Source organism: Somniosus microcephalus, chromosome 7 (genome assembly GCF_052327205.1).
Source record: "Somniosus microcephalus isolate GS21.2 chromosome 7, FLI_Smic_1.0, whole genome shotgun sequence".
NCBI lineage: Eukaryota > Metazoa > Chordata > Chondrichthyes > Squaliformes > Somniosidae > Somniosus > Somniosus microcephalus.
In genome coordinates this window covers 72815014-72828565 of record NC_140993.1, presented here as the reverse complement: position 1 = coordinate 72828565, position 13552 = coordinate 72815014, and the positions used below count along the sequence as shown (strand labels likewise).

The 13552-nt window shown below is 48.3% G+C and overlaps 1 protein-coding gene across 5 annotated transcripts in view; it reads left to right on the top strand.

The window, feature by feature from the left end:
• Nucleotides 1–7611: 7611 nt before the first annotated feature.
• The window catches only part of slc35d4 (solute carrier family 35 member D4), a 289967-nt gene continuing 284026 nt past the window's right edge, over nucleotides 7612–13552 (top strand). For 2 of the 5 annotated variants that reach the window (XR_015078978.1, XM_085992596.1), the window contains exon 1: nucleotides 7612–7836. Coding sequence is in view for 4 of the 5 variants with exons in the window: in XM_085992596.1 (XP_085848722.1) it covers nucleotides 7771–7836 (66 nt within the window). In the remaining variant the exon portion in view is untranslated. The remainder of the gene's footprint in view (nucleotides 7837–13552) is intronic. The other 3 variants (XM_085992599.1, XM_085992598.1, XM_085992597.1) reach the window with 2 other exon arrangements.

Below are 13552 nucleotides of genomic sequence, written 5' to 3'. Positions count from 1 at the left end.
ATGGTTCCTCTGAAATTACTATGCTGGAGTAATTGAACGAAACAAGATTTTCGTTGCCCCATGGAAAGCCGTGGAGGAGAAAATCTTCACAACATCGGAACTGCAAAATCAAGGACAAATCAATAATCAGAGGCATATGGGAGCAGATTTTGCTGTGAAAATAATGGTGAGGCTTATTATGTCCGTGTGTAATTGAGACACGGACTGCAGGAGTTGGTTATAACAGGTCTTTACTGAGTGGAGACAAACTGGAACTACTATGCAAAAGTTACTACACAGGCTTATATACAGGGGTGGTCACGACTGGTACTGCAGTATACAGGGGCTGCAGAATATAGTTCCTTCTGCAAAGTACATACACTACAATTCCTCCCCTTTTAGCTAAACAGTACATAACATTCGATTAATAATTAAATAACATATTTACAATTACAGTTGCTAGATATATTAGCTGAATTTAAGCAATTATAAGTTCAGTCTTTGAGGAGGCTTCCTGAATCTGTCTGGATAACGTCTCTTTGGGGTATCAGGTTCTTCTGGCAAAGTTGATTCGGGATCAACGTCGTTGTTTGGTTCGTCTGCTTCCAATATCACCAATTCTGAGGTAGATGCAATTGGTACTTTGGTTTCATCACCAGGTGTATCGGATCGTGGTGTGGAATTGACGTTTTCCAGTGACTCGAGAATCTGGTCAGCATGGCGTCTTACAATGCTCTCTCCAACGTCCACGGTATACATTAGAGGTCCTTGCCGTGTACAGATCGTTCCTGGCTGCCATTTCTCTGTGCGGTAGTCCCGGGCCAAAACTGGTTGACCTATCTTAAAACTCCTGGTCAGCCTTTCATTCATATTCTGAAACTGCCTGTTCTCCACATCTCTTCTGATGTTTGGCTTAACCAAATCCAAGCGGCATCGTAGTCTTCGATTGAAGAACATCATGGCTGAAGTTTGGTTGGTAACCGCATGTGTCGCATTCCGGTAGGCAAACAAGAAGTTATCCACCTTGTGTTGTAGGGGTATGTCTTCATTACACATTGCCTTGATAGCCTTCTTGAATGTTTGAACGAACCTCTCAGCCAATCCATTGGTGGCTGGATGATATGGGGCGGGTGTGTAATGCTTAACACCATTGTTCTTTAAGAACGTCCGGAGCTCTTCAGACACAAACTGTGGTCCATTGTCAGAGCAAATCTGTTCAGGCAGCCCATTTCTGGCGAATATGGTTCGTAAGACTGTGATAGTTTTTTTCTGTGGTGGTTGAGGACATTTTTATTACCTCTGGCCACTTTGAATGTGCATCCACCGCAATTAAAAACATCAAGTCCATAAATGGACCAGCAAAATCAATGTGCACCCTTTGCCATGGAGATGAGGGCCACTCCCATGGATGTAGAGGGGCTTGTGGTGGGGCGTTTTGGACCTTCTGGCATCCTGTACAGCTCTTGGTCATCTCTTCAATTTCTCTATCGATTCCCGGCCACCACACAAACGCTCTGGCTAAGTTCTTCATTTTTACCCCTCCCAGATGACCCTCATGAAGCTCATTGAGCACTCTATCCTTCAATTTGGGTGGAATTACTACTCTGGATCGACACATCAAGGTTCCTCTGCACACTGACAGCTGTTCTCTTCTCGGCGAGAATGCTGGCAACAGTGGTTCACCATGTGCTGGCCATCCCTTCACCGTTAAATCATAGACCCAGGAGAGTGTTGGGTCATTTCGTGTTTCCTTTTCTATGTTTGCATTCGTCACAGGGAGACATTCGACTATTGTCGAGTGGAATATCTCCACTGGGTCCACTGCAGGTGCTTCTTCCACCGTTGGCAACGGTAGGCGCGACAATCCATCAGCATTCCCATGCTGTTTAGTTCCTTTGTACTCGATGTCATATTGGTGTGCCGCTCGGAAAAGGGACCACCTCTGTAGCCGTTGTGCTGTCATTATCGGGACGCCCTTCTGAGGGTTGAAAATGGAGACAAGAGGTTGATGATCAGTTAGTAGAGTAAATTTCTGACCGTGCAGGTAGTGATTGAACTTCTTCACCCCCCACACCAGGCTGAGGGCCTCTCTGTCAATTTGGGCGTAGTTACGCTCGGCTGAAGTTAACGAGCGTGACGCAAAAGCTATCGGCCTCTCTGAACCATCAAGGAATTTATGTGACAGTACCGCTCCAATGCCGTAGGGAGACGCATCACACGCCAGTCTTATCGGTAGTGATGGGTTGTAGTGAGCCAATACTTCTCTTGAAGTGATTAGGTCTTTACTCTTCTGAAAGGCCCGCTTACATTCATCGCTCCATTTCCATGCTACTCCAGTTTGTAGCAGGGTGTTCAGTGGGTGCAGAATTGTGGACAAATTTGGCAAAAACTTATGGTAGCAATTCACCAATCCGAGGAATGACCTCAGTTGCGACACATTTTCAGGCGCTGGAGCCTTAACTACCGCTTCAATTTTGTCAGGGGACTTATGTAACCCCTCTTCATCAATCACGTGGCCAAAATACGATATCTGTTTCTTAAAAAACTCGCACTTGGGGCGATTGGCTCGTAGCCCATGTTCTCTTAGTCTAGTGAGCACCTGCTCTAGGTTGGCAAGGTGTTCACTGTCATCTTCACCTGTCACGGTGGCATAGTGGTTAGCACTGTTGCCTCACAGCGCCAGGGACCCGGGTTCAAATCCGGCCTCGGGTGACTGTCTGTGTGGAGTTTGCACATTCTCCCCGTGTTTGCGTGGGTTTCCTCCGGGTGCTCCGGTTTCCTCCCACAGTCCAAAGATGTGCGGGTTAGGTTGATTGGCCATGATAAAAATTGACCCTTAGTGTTAGGGGGGATTAAATACATGGGGTTATGGGGTTACGGGGATAGGGCTTGGGTGGGATGGCTGTCGGTGTAGGAACCAGGTGCTAGGGTTTCGATGATCAGCCATGATCTCATTGAATGGCGGAGCAGGCTCGAAGGGCCGAATGGCCTACTCCTGCTCCTATCTTCTATGTTTCTATGTTTCTATGTCGTCCAAGTAACACTGAGTCCCCGGAATCCCTTGCAGGACTTGTTCCATCGCTCTTTGCCATATCGCCGGAGCTGATGCTACTCCGAATACCAGTCGATTATACTGGTAAACACCTTTGTGAGTGTTTATCGTGAGATACTTCCTAGAGGATTCTTCAACCTCCATCTGCAAATATGCTTGTGCTAGGTCAATTTTTGTAAAACGCTTCCCTCCAGATAGTGAGGCGAAAATATCTTTTGTCCTCAGGAGAGGATATTGTACTGTGTGAAGGACTGGGTTCACCGTCACCTTGAAGTCCCCACAGATGCGAACCTTCCTTGGCTCCTCAGACTTATTGTTTAACGTTTTCTTCATGACAGGAATGATGGGTGTCGCCCACTTGCTCCAGTCTACCTTAGATAACACGCCTGCATTCTCCAGATTCTCCAGCTCTGCCTCGACAGCTGGGCGAATTGCATATGGTACCGGTCTTGCTTTGAAAAACTTGGGAATTGCATTCTCTTCTATTTTTATCGAGGCGGTTACGCCTTTAAGAGTTCCCAGTTCTTGTTGAAATACCTCTTTGGCGTTAGCTAAGATTTTTGACAATCGTCCAGGTGTGACGTCGTCATCCTTTTTACCAGCCACTGTCAGTGCCTGAATGGAGTGCCAATCTAAACTTATCTTTCTGATCCATTTACGTCCCAATAACGGTGGTCCACCATCTTGCAGTATGTACAGATACAATTTCTGTATTTCCTTGCCGTTGTATTCGACAGGCACCCTTATTTTCCCTCTGGGGTATACTTTTTGCCCCGTATACGTCTTCAAGACAATGGATGTCTCTTTCAAGGGTATGTGTGAGAATAGCCGCTCGTAGTCTCGTCGATTCATGACGGTCAGGGCTGATCCTGTATCCAATTCCATTTTGACTTGGGACCCTGCTATCGTGAGGGTGACCCAAATGGTCTGGTGATCCTCTTTTGCGATTACGTTGTGAAGTTTGAGACAGCTTAGTCTCTTGTTCCCGGATTCACTATCGCTCATCTGGTCTTCGGAACTACTGTCCGTCATCTTTTGTACTTTCCTGTACTGTTCCTTAGTAGCCTTTTTGTTGTCGTTAGTCTTCTTCCCAGACCTGCAAACTCGTGCAATGTATCCCATCTTTCCGCATTGCCTGCATATTTTGTCCTTGGACCAGCAGTCCTTCTGGTCATGGGTTGTTCTGCCGCAGCGATAACATTTTTCAAATCCCCGTGTCATTTCGTGGGTGCCGTATTCCTGTGGCTTTTGCTGTATTTCCACAGCTCCCCTTGCTGCTGCTTCATACGATTCTGCCACGCTGAAAGCCTTATCCAGCATCAGCTCTTTCTCTGAGAGTAACCTCTTCTGGGTTCCTTCACTCAGGAGTCCACAGACAAATTTGTCCCGTAGGGTATCTGCCAGTCCTGCTCCGAACTGGCAGTGCTTTGCTAGTTTGCGTAGTTCCGTAAGGTAATCAGCATTGCTCTCATCTTTATGCTGATTTCTCCTGTGAAATTTAAATCTTTCTGCTATCAGCAGCGGTGTAGGATTTAGGCGTTCCTGTAGGATATCAACAATTTCGTTAAAACTCTTCGCCATCGGTTTGGCTGGAGTAATCAGGTTCCGCAATAGGCCGTACGTTCTTGCGCCCATTAAGTTTAGTAGTACCAATGCCTTTTTCTCATTGGCTACTTCGTTTGCCTCGCAATATACTTCGACTCTTTCCACATACGTGGTCCAGTCTTCTATTGGATTATCAAAGGCAGTGATATTGCCAGTCTTCGGCATCTTGGAAATCTAAGATGGCGCCTCCCGCGCTTTGCCTTCTTCCCCGATTTAACAAAATGGCGCCCCCCGCGCTTTCCCTCTTCCCCGCTGCTGCTAGCGCTGTTGCTGGTGTTTTGTGCCTTGATGGCGACGCCCTATGCTCTTCGCGGACTTCCCCCCCCGCGCTGCTGCTAACGCCGCTCTCCGCGGTTCCCGTGGCAAACTGCAGCTCCTCGCGGCTTTCTGCGCTTCTAATTTCTTTTATTTCCCCGTCGTCGGAGCAACCCTGCGGGACACTTTCCTCCCTCTTCGCGGGTCTGTACGCTGCCTGGCTTCGTAGCACCGGCCGCGCCCTGTGTGCTCCACCCTCTCTCTCTCTCTCCTCTTCCCGACAACGCTGCTCGGCCCCGTTGAAAAGCCACCCGATCGAGCTCTAGCCCGCCGCAGCCCAGGAAGGATCAGTGTACTACCTGCCACCAGCCCGATTAGCTGGAACACCATCGACAGGATAACCAAGCCCCGCACTCGACAGCCTCGCCTGCAAATCTTCAACTCCGATGAATCAGAGGCGGTTGCCCACGGTCGACGCCCGTTTCTTCTGTTTGTTTTATTATTTCTATTTTTTTTCTTTCTTCCTTCTGGCCTCGACCTCTGAGAACTTCGCTTCAGGGATGGATCCCCATGAGGTGGTGCAGACTGTAGATAATTTCGGATCTGCTCATTGCCAGTATTATGTCCGTGTGTAATTGAGACACGGACTGCAGGAGTTGCTTATAACAGGTCTTTACTGAGTGGAGACAAACTGGAACTACTATGCAAAAGTTACTACACAGGCTTATATACAGGGGTGGTCACTACTGGTACTGCAGTATACAGGGGCTGCAGAATATAGTTCCTTCTGCAAAGTACATACACTACAAGGCTAACAGCGCTCACCATTATTTATGTGCAAATTGAACAGCAACTTCCGGTGAGCTTACATGCGTAGTTAAATGCGAAAATCCAGAAGTTACTATCTGAGTTGCGCCGCTGCTCCGTAAGCTGCACGGAAATGGCATCTCGCCGTCTGGCTCCCCATTCAAATGTATTGAACGGCGTGAAGTTCCTGTACTGACCTCGGAGATATGGACTAAACTCACCACAGAAAGTTAGGGCTTGTCCATTCCAGTCTAAGTACCCTTTAAACAATGTGGTGAGTCTTAATTACTGCCAAACAACCTCTCTGGAACTGAAAATTAACTTTTACGAGTGTGGAGTCTCAATTCTTCAGTTTTTAATTATTGTTGGGAGACGATAAAAAAAAATTAAATGAAGGAAATGTTTTACTTTCTTTTTCTGTCTCTTTTATCTCTTGCTCTTAATCCAAACTTTCTTTTCCTCTCTTTATTTGGCTTTCCTGTACCTGATTTGACATTGAACTCACTATTCTAATTACACTTCCTGGTTCAGTCTGCGCTGCGGTTGCTTGCCCTGTTCACACAGGCCCCAGATGCCCTGTAGAGGGCGCTATGCTGTTTGGATTAACAACAGAAAATGCTGGAAAAACTCAGCAGGCCAGGCAACATCCATGGAGAGAGAAATAGAGTCAACGTTTCAGGTCGAAACCCTTTGTCAAGACTGAAAAAGCACAGGAAATGAAACAGATTAAAAGGCCAGTTTGGGGGCTGGGAGAGAACAAAAGAGAAGTGAAGAGACATTAAGAGGTATTCAAAACGAGACGAGATGGTGATAGGACTAGTGGAGACAAAAGACGGCTCTAGATTAGGTGTGAAATGTGCTGGCAGAATGGGAGACAGCTGCCATGAGAGAGAAAAAAAGGGGGGAGGGCCAAAACAAAGGTGTGGATAAAAAATATATGTAAAAATGTAATGGGGGCCGAGGTTATGATCTGAGATTGTTGAACTCGATATTGAGTCCCGAAGGCTGTAAAGTGCCTAATCGGAAGATGAGGTGCTGTTCCTCGAGCTTACGCTGGGTTTCCGTGGAACAATGCAAGAGCCCGAGTATGGTGAGGTCTAAGTGGGAATGGAGCGGTGAATTAAAATGACAGGCGACCGGAAGCTCGGGGTCACCCTTACGGACTGAATGGAGGTGTTCCGCAAAGCGGTCACCCAATCTGCGTTTGGTCTCCCCAATGTAGAGGAGACCACATCGTGAGCAGCGAATACAGTATACTAAATTGCAAGAAGTACAAGTAAATCGCTGTTTCACCTGGAAGGGGTGTTTGGGGCCCTGGACAGTGGGAAGGGGGATGGTATAAGGGCAGGTGTTGCATCTCCTGCACTTGCACGGGAAGGTTGGCAGCAGAAAATTGCCCTGCAAAAGCCCACAGAAAGACTTTGGGCTTCGTTCACCGCTCACAGCAAAATCTAGCCCATGATCAAAACAAGAGATTTGTTTTTGGCTGCTTATTACATCTGAAACCTGTCTTGAGCTCTAATTTTCACATCTCTGGGCAACACAGTAACCCACTTCTTAAACCCAATCTCCAGCAAGGGATCTAAATTTTTAATTAGGCCAAGTATAGTGATTCGTGGTTAAAGGAATAGAGCCATATGAAGGTACGATAGCAAAATACTGCAGATGTTGGAAATCCGAAATAACAACAGAAAATGCTGGAAAAACTCAGCAGGCCAGGCAACATCCGTGGAGAGAAATTAGCCATATGAAGGTTGCCGTGTTAATACTGGCGCTACTGGAGGTGCTGGTGGACGAGGTGCTGGTGGACAGGGCTCTGCTGGTCCTGCTCTGCTGGTCCCAGGGTGATTGATGCCTGTCCAGCCGGTGCCAGTGCAGTCGCGCTGCCCCTTTAAGAGCTCGGCCCGGAGCAGGATGTGCCGCTGATTGGCTCTTCGGCAGAGCGACGTGTCTCTAAGATGGCTTCGGAGCACTCGCTCTCAGTGCGAAGGATGCGGCTTTCAGCAGATAAGCTGCTGTGGGTTCCAGTGTGCCCGTAATGCGGGGCCGTCGTGGCGGCTTATAATACACAGATGTGGTTAAAGGGACTTCAGCTCTGCTTCTCGCTCCTATTCATCGCTTCCTATTTTACCAACAAGGTGAGGTGGATGGGAACAGGCAGCGAGCAGGAGTCGGACTGAACTTTTACCAACACCAGTTCAACTCCGCCTCAGGCCACCTTCAGCTCACCCCCACCCCCAGCTCAGCTTCAGCTCGGCCCACCACCAGCTTTACTTCAGCCCACCCCACTCAACCCACACCCCCAGCTCGGCTTCAGCTCAACTCGCCCACCTCAACCCACCCCAGCTTCAGCTCGGCCCACCCCACCCCAGCTCAGCTCAGCTCAGCCCACCCCCACCTTCAGCTCACCTACGCCCACCCCACCCTCAGCTTCAGCTCAACTCGCCCACCTCAGCCCACCCACTTCCGCTCAGCCAACCCCCACCCCCACCCCAGCTTCAGCTCAACTTGCCCACCAGCAGCTTCATCTCAGCCCACCTACCTCCGCTCAGCCCACCCCCAGCTCCGCTTCAGCTCCACTCGCCCACCCCAGCTTCAGCTCAGCCCACACCCCCATCCACCCCAGCTTCAGCTCAGCTCATCCACCCCAGCTTCAGCTCAGCTCATCCACCCCAGCTTCAGCTCAGCTCATCCACCCCAGCTTCAGCTCAGCTCATCCACCCCAGCTTCAGCTCAGCTCATCCACCCCAGCTCGCTTCAGCTCGGCCCACCCCAGCTTCAGCTCGACTCACCCACCCTTCAGCTCGACTCACCCACCCCAGCTTCAGCTCAACTCACCCACCCCAGCTTCAGCTCACTCAACCCACCCCAGCTTCAGCTCACTCAACCCACCCCAGCTTCAGCTCACTCAACCCACCCCACCCCAGCTTCAGCTCACTCAACCCACCCCAGCTTCAGCTCACTCAACCCACCCCAGCTTCAGCTCACTCAACCCACCCCAGCTTCAGCTCACTCAACCCACCCCAGCTTCAGCTCACTCAACCCACCCCAGCTTCAGCTCACTCAACCCACCCCAGCTTCAGCTCACTCAACCCACCCCAGCTTCAGCTCACTCAACCCACCCCAGCTTCAGCTCACTCAACCCACCCCAGCTTCAGCTCACTCAACCCACCCCAGCTTCAGCTCACTCAACCCACCCCAGCTTCAGCTCAGCTCAACCCACCCCCAGCTCGCTTCAGCTCGGCCCACCCCAGCTTCAGCTCAACTCACCCACCTCAGCCTGCCACAGCTCGGCCCGCCACAGCTCGGCCCACCCCAGCTTCAGCTCAACTACCTCAGCCCACCCCACCCCCAGCTTGCTTTAGTTCAGCCCACCCCAGCTTCAGCCTGACCCAGCCTCTGCTCACTCTTCCAATTTATTCAGTGACCTGCTAGCCTGGGTTGATGTTTAAACAATCTTTTGTTGGCTTTTTAAATAATCCAAGTGTAGGAATAGGTGTATTCCTAACAAATAACGGAGCTTGACTCGGAAGAACAAGAAACAGGATTTTAATGTTGGATTATTAGATGAAATACAGCAAACAACGTAGAACAATGCAGGAGAGTCGTGGAACAGGTCTTTCCCCAGTGGGGACGCCACGAGGACTGACTAGGCAGTCCGGAGGTTTGCGTGATGACGTCATCGCGTTGCTCGCGTTTCCCGCGTTTGGGGCGTGACGTGACGTCATCGCGTTTGCCCGCGCTTGGGGCGGTCATGTGAATTGCGTGATGACGTTCTCACGTTTACCCGGCACCCGGCATTGGAGCTGGCTGTTGTGGCCGAAGTCGCGGGAGCGAGAGGCCGAGCTGGGCCGGCAATTGTCGCGGGAGCAGGAGGCCGAGCTGGCCCGGCTCGCGTTCTTAAAGGGGCAACGGCCCGAACATGCAAACTCAATACAACGTAGGTAAAGGGAATTATTATGTCCTATAAGTAAGGGACACTCCGTGGTACCGCTACACAAGTATAAATAAAAGTCCTGTTCTGGCTCTGGGAAGGAGCTGCCACTCAGCTGAAGTTTGCAGTGGTGCTTCTAACATAAGTGCAGCTCTTTGGAACCAGAATCATTATACAAAGGGAGGCAAAATATTGAGCCAAGTCTCTGTGCTGAAGAGGGGGCAGGATGGTGGTGTGATTGGGGGCGGGGGGTCTCTGTTCTGGTGTTATCTTTTCTGATGCTGAATGCTAGTGGAAATCTTAACAAATTCTTCTGCATCAAAGACAAAGCAATTGAAGGGTGGGGGAGTGTAGGGGACAACCTCTATTTTGGAATGAAAACAGACTTGGTGGGATGATTTTGTCTGGGCTCTGTAACAAAATCATAAAGTGAGACTTTTTAAATGGGTTTATAGCACACAGGAAAAATGTCATCTTGTTTATGTATTAGAAATGTCAAGATACCTTTGCTTAAAGAAAATCAATTGTACAATTCAAATAGCAACACTACTTGTACTTTTAGTATATAAAATATATCAGTGAATCACCTGTGGTACTGCTTGCAGTAAGCCAGAAGATGCACTATTCAATAAAGAGAGCGGTTGTAGCATGTAAAATAAAAGGCAGGTGTGTTCCCCTTTAAGACTAGGAGGTGTCATTGCTCTGCATTCTTGAAAGGAATAATGGGTTAGGTTGCAGATGACAGTCCTGGCTTTGTTTTATTGAATGCCGAATTATGTGATGCATGTTGTGGAACTGGTATTTTCTTGGTGAACCAGCATTTTGAAATTGATTTGCATTTACAAGAAAGAGAGCTGAGTTCAGGTAATAGAAACTGTAAATTATCCTACTTGTAAGAATTCATTGTGTTTATTAAAAAAAAAAAAAAAAAAAATCCTACTTGTACACCTAGCCTAGAGCAGTTCAATTTTTTTGTAATTTGTTTTAACTTCTCTGTTGCCTTCACTTGAGAAAGTGGAACTCCAGGCTGGTAGTCATCATGTGGGAAGAATGGTTCAATCAGTTGTGGTAGTATAAATTTGGCCGAGTCAGAATAAAAGTAGGATGATCACAAATTTGTCAAAGCTAACGTGACAAAAGCCACATACTCCTATGGAAAACAAGTGTCTAAATGGGGTAGTGCAACAGAGAGATCTGGGGTACAGACACACAAATCATTAAAAGTAGCGACTTAGGTTAATAAGACTATTTCTAAAAAAAGCAAACAAAGCACTGGAGCTCATTTCTCGAGGGACAGAATTGAAAAGGATGCTACCTCATCACCCTTTGAATAGATTACTACTTCAAAATCATTCCCAGATAATTATTGGCCCCTAATTAATCAGTCCTTTTTTGGGACAGACACTGCTACATGTGAACAAAATGATAGTTTCTGCAATGTGGGCGTCGCTGGCATGGCCAGCATTTATTGCCCATCCCTAATTGCCCTTGAGAAGGTGGTGACAACTGAGTGGCTTGCTAGACCATTTCAGAGGGCAGTTAAGAGTCAACCACATTGCTGTGGGTCTGGAGTCACACATGGACCAGACCAGGTAAGGATGGCAGATTTCCTTCCCTAAAGGACATTAGTGAACCAGATGGGTTTTTACAACAATCCAGTATTTCATGGAAGTCTGTCACAATTATTGATTTATTCAATTAACTGAACTTAAATTCCCCAACTGCCGTGCTGGGATTTGAACTCGTCTCTGGATTAGTCCAGTAACATAACCACTATGCTACCGTACCCAGTAAATATCTAGGAAAATAAATGTTTGGTTTGTTTTATGCACTAAGAAAGATGAGTCAGACAATGTATAGCATCTGATTGAGTAAATGAATGTGAGTAACTCATGCTTTCAGAACCTTGAAAACCAGCTATTAAGAGTTTGGAGTGGAATGCTTGCAGAGAGTCTCTGGAGTTAACGGCAAAGTTCTGGCTCAGTCGTGGTACTCTCACCTCTGAGTCAGAAGGTTGTGGGATCAGGGATCAGTCCTCACTCCAGCACGTAATCTTGACTGACACTGCAATGAGACATTAAACCGAGGCCCTATCTACTGTCTCAGGTGAATATAAAAGATACCATGTATCTCGAAGAAGAGCAGGGAAGGTGTTCTGGCCAATATTGATCTCCCAACCAATATCACTAACAAGCTAGTCAAATGTTGTGGGTCCTAACGGTGTAAAAATTGGCTGCCGTGTTTGCCGATATAACCACGAACAGTAATTCCAGGGGCGGTCGTTACAGAAAGGAGGAAGGGGATGCGAGTGGTGAAGGATGCAAGGAAGTAATCTAGCGCCTTCTACATCCTCAGGGCACTCCAAACCCTCAGTGACATCATCTGAACACGTGACATCAGGTTCCACATGTATGCTGACGACCCTCAGCTCTACCTCTCTCGCCCTCCACTGCCTCTGTTGTCAGACTGCTTGACCAAAATCCGGTCCTGGATGAGCTGCAATTTCCTTCAATTAAACATTGGGAAGACCAAAGCCATTGTCTCTGGCTCCTGCCATAAACTCTCTTCCCTCGCCAGCAATTCCATCCTCCTCCCTGGCCACTGTTTCAGGTTGCACTGTTTGCGGCCTCGACATTCTATTTGACCCCATAATCCTCTCCATCACAGACCGCCTACGTCCACTTCCGTAACGTCGCCTGTCTCTGCCCTTGCCTCAGCTTATCTGCTGTTGAAACCCTCATCCGTGCTTTGTCACCTCCAGACTCGACTATTCCAATCTTCTTCCCATCTTCCGCTCTCCATAAACTTTCACACATACAAAACTCTTCTGCCCGTATTCTAACCCGCACCAAGCTCCGCTCACCCATCACCCCTGTGCTCGCTATCCTTTTTTGGTTCCTGGTCCGACCACGCCACAATTTAAAAATTCTCATCCTCGAGTTCAAATCCGTCCAGGGCCTAGACCCTCACTACCTCTAACCTCTTCCAACCCTTCAAGAACAATGCCTTCCTCCAACTATGGCCTCTTGTGCAATGCTTGCTGTAATTTTTTAGGTCCTGCGCGGCCATTTTAAGGAGCTGTGCGGGCCATTCAAAATACCGGCAATGTGTGGTTTTACATTGAAATGCCGGCTGCGCGGGTTGCCTGGAGCGCCGCGCGGCCACACAACTTAAAGGGAGCATTGCTCTCGTGTATCCCCCACTCCCTTCACCCCACCATTGGCGGGCATGCCATCAGCTGTCTAGACCCTAAGCTCTGGAATTCATAACATAAGAAATAGGAATAGGCCATACGGCCCCTCGAGCTTGCTCCGCCAGATCATGGCTGATCTTCTACCTCAACTGCGCTTTCCCGCCCTATCCCCATTCCCTTGATTTCCCTAGTGTCCAAAAATCTATCGATCTCCGTCTTGAATATATTCAACGACTGAGCCTCCACAACCCTCTGGCAGAGAATTCCAAAGATTCACCACCCTCTGAGTGAAGACATTTCTCCTCCTCTCAGTCCTAAATGGCTGACCCCTTATCCTGAGACTGTGACCCCTGGTTCTAGACTCCCCAGCCAGGGGAAACAACCTCTCAACACCTGCCCTGTCAATCCCCCTCAGAATCTTATATTTCAATGAGATCACCTCTCATTCTTCTAAACTCCAGAGAACATAGGCCCATTCTACTCAATCTCTCCTTGTAGGACAGCCGTTTCATCCCAGGAATTAATCTAGTGAACCTTCGTTGCACAGCCTCTAATGCAAGTATATCCTTCCTTGGGTAAGAAGACCACAACTGTACTTCAGGTGTGGTCTCACCAGAGCCCTATATAATTGCAGCAAAACTTCAATACTCTTATACTCAAACCCTCTTGCAATAAAGGGTAACCTTCCTTCCATTTGCCTTCCTAATTGTTTGCATGTTAACTTTCT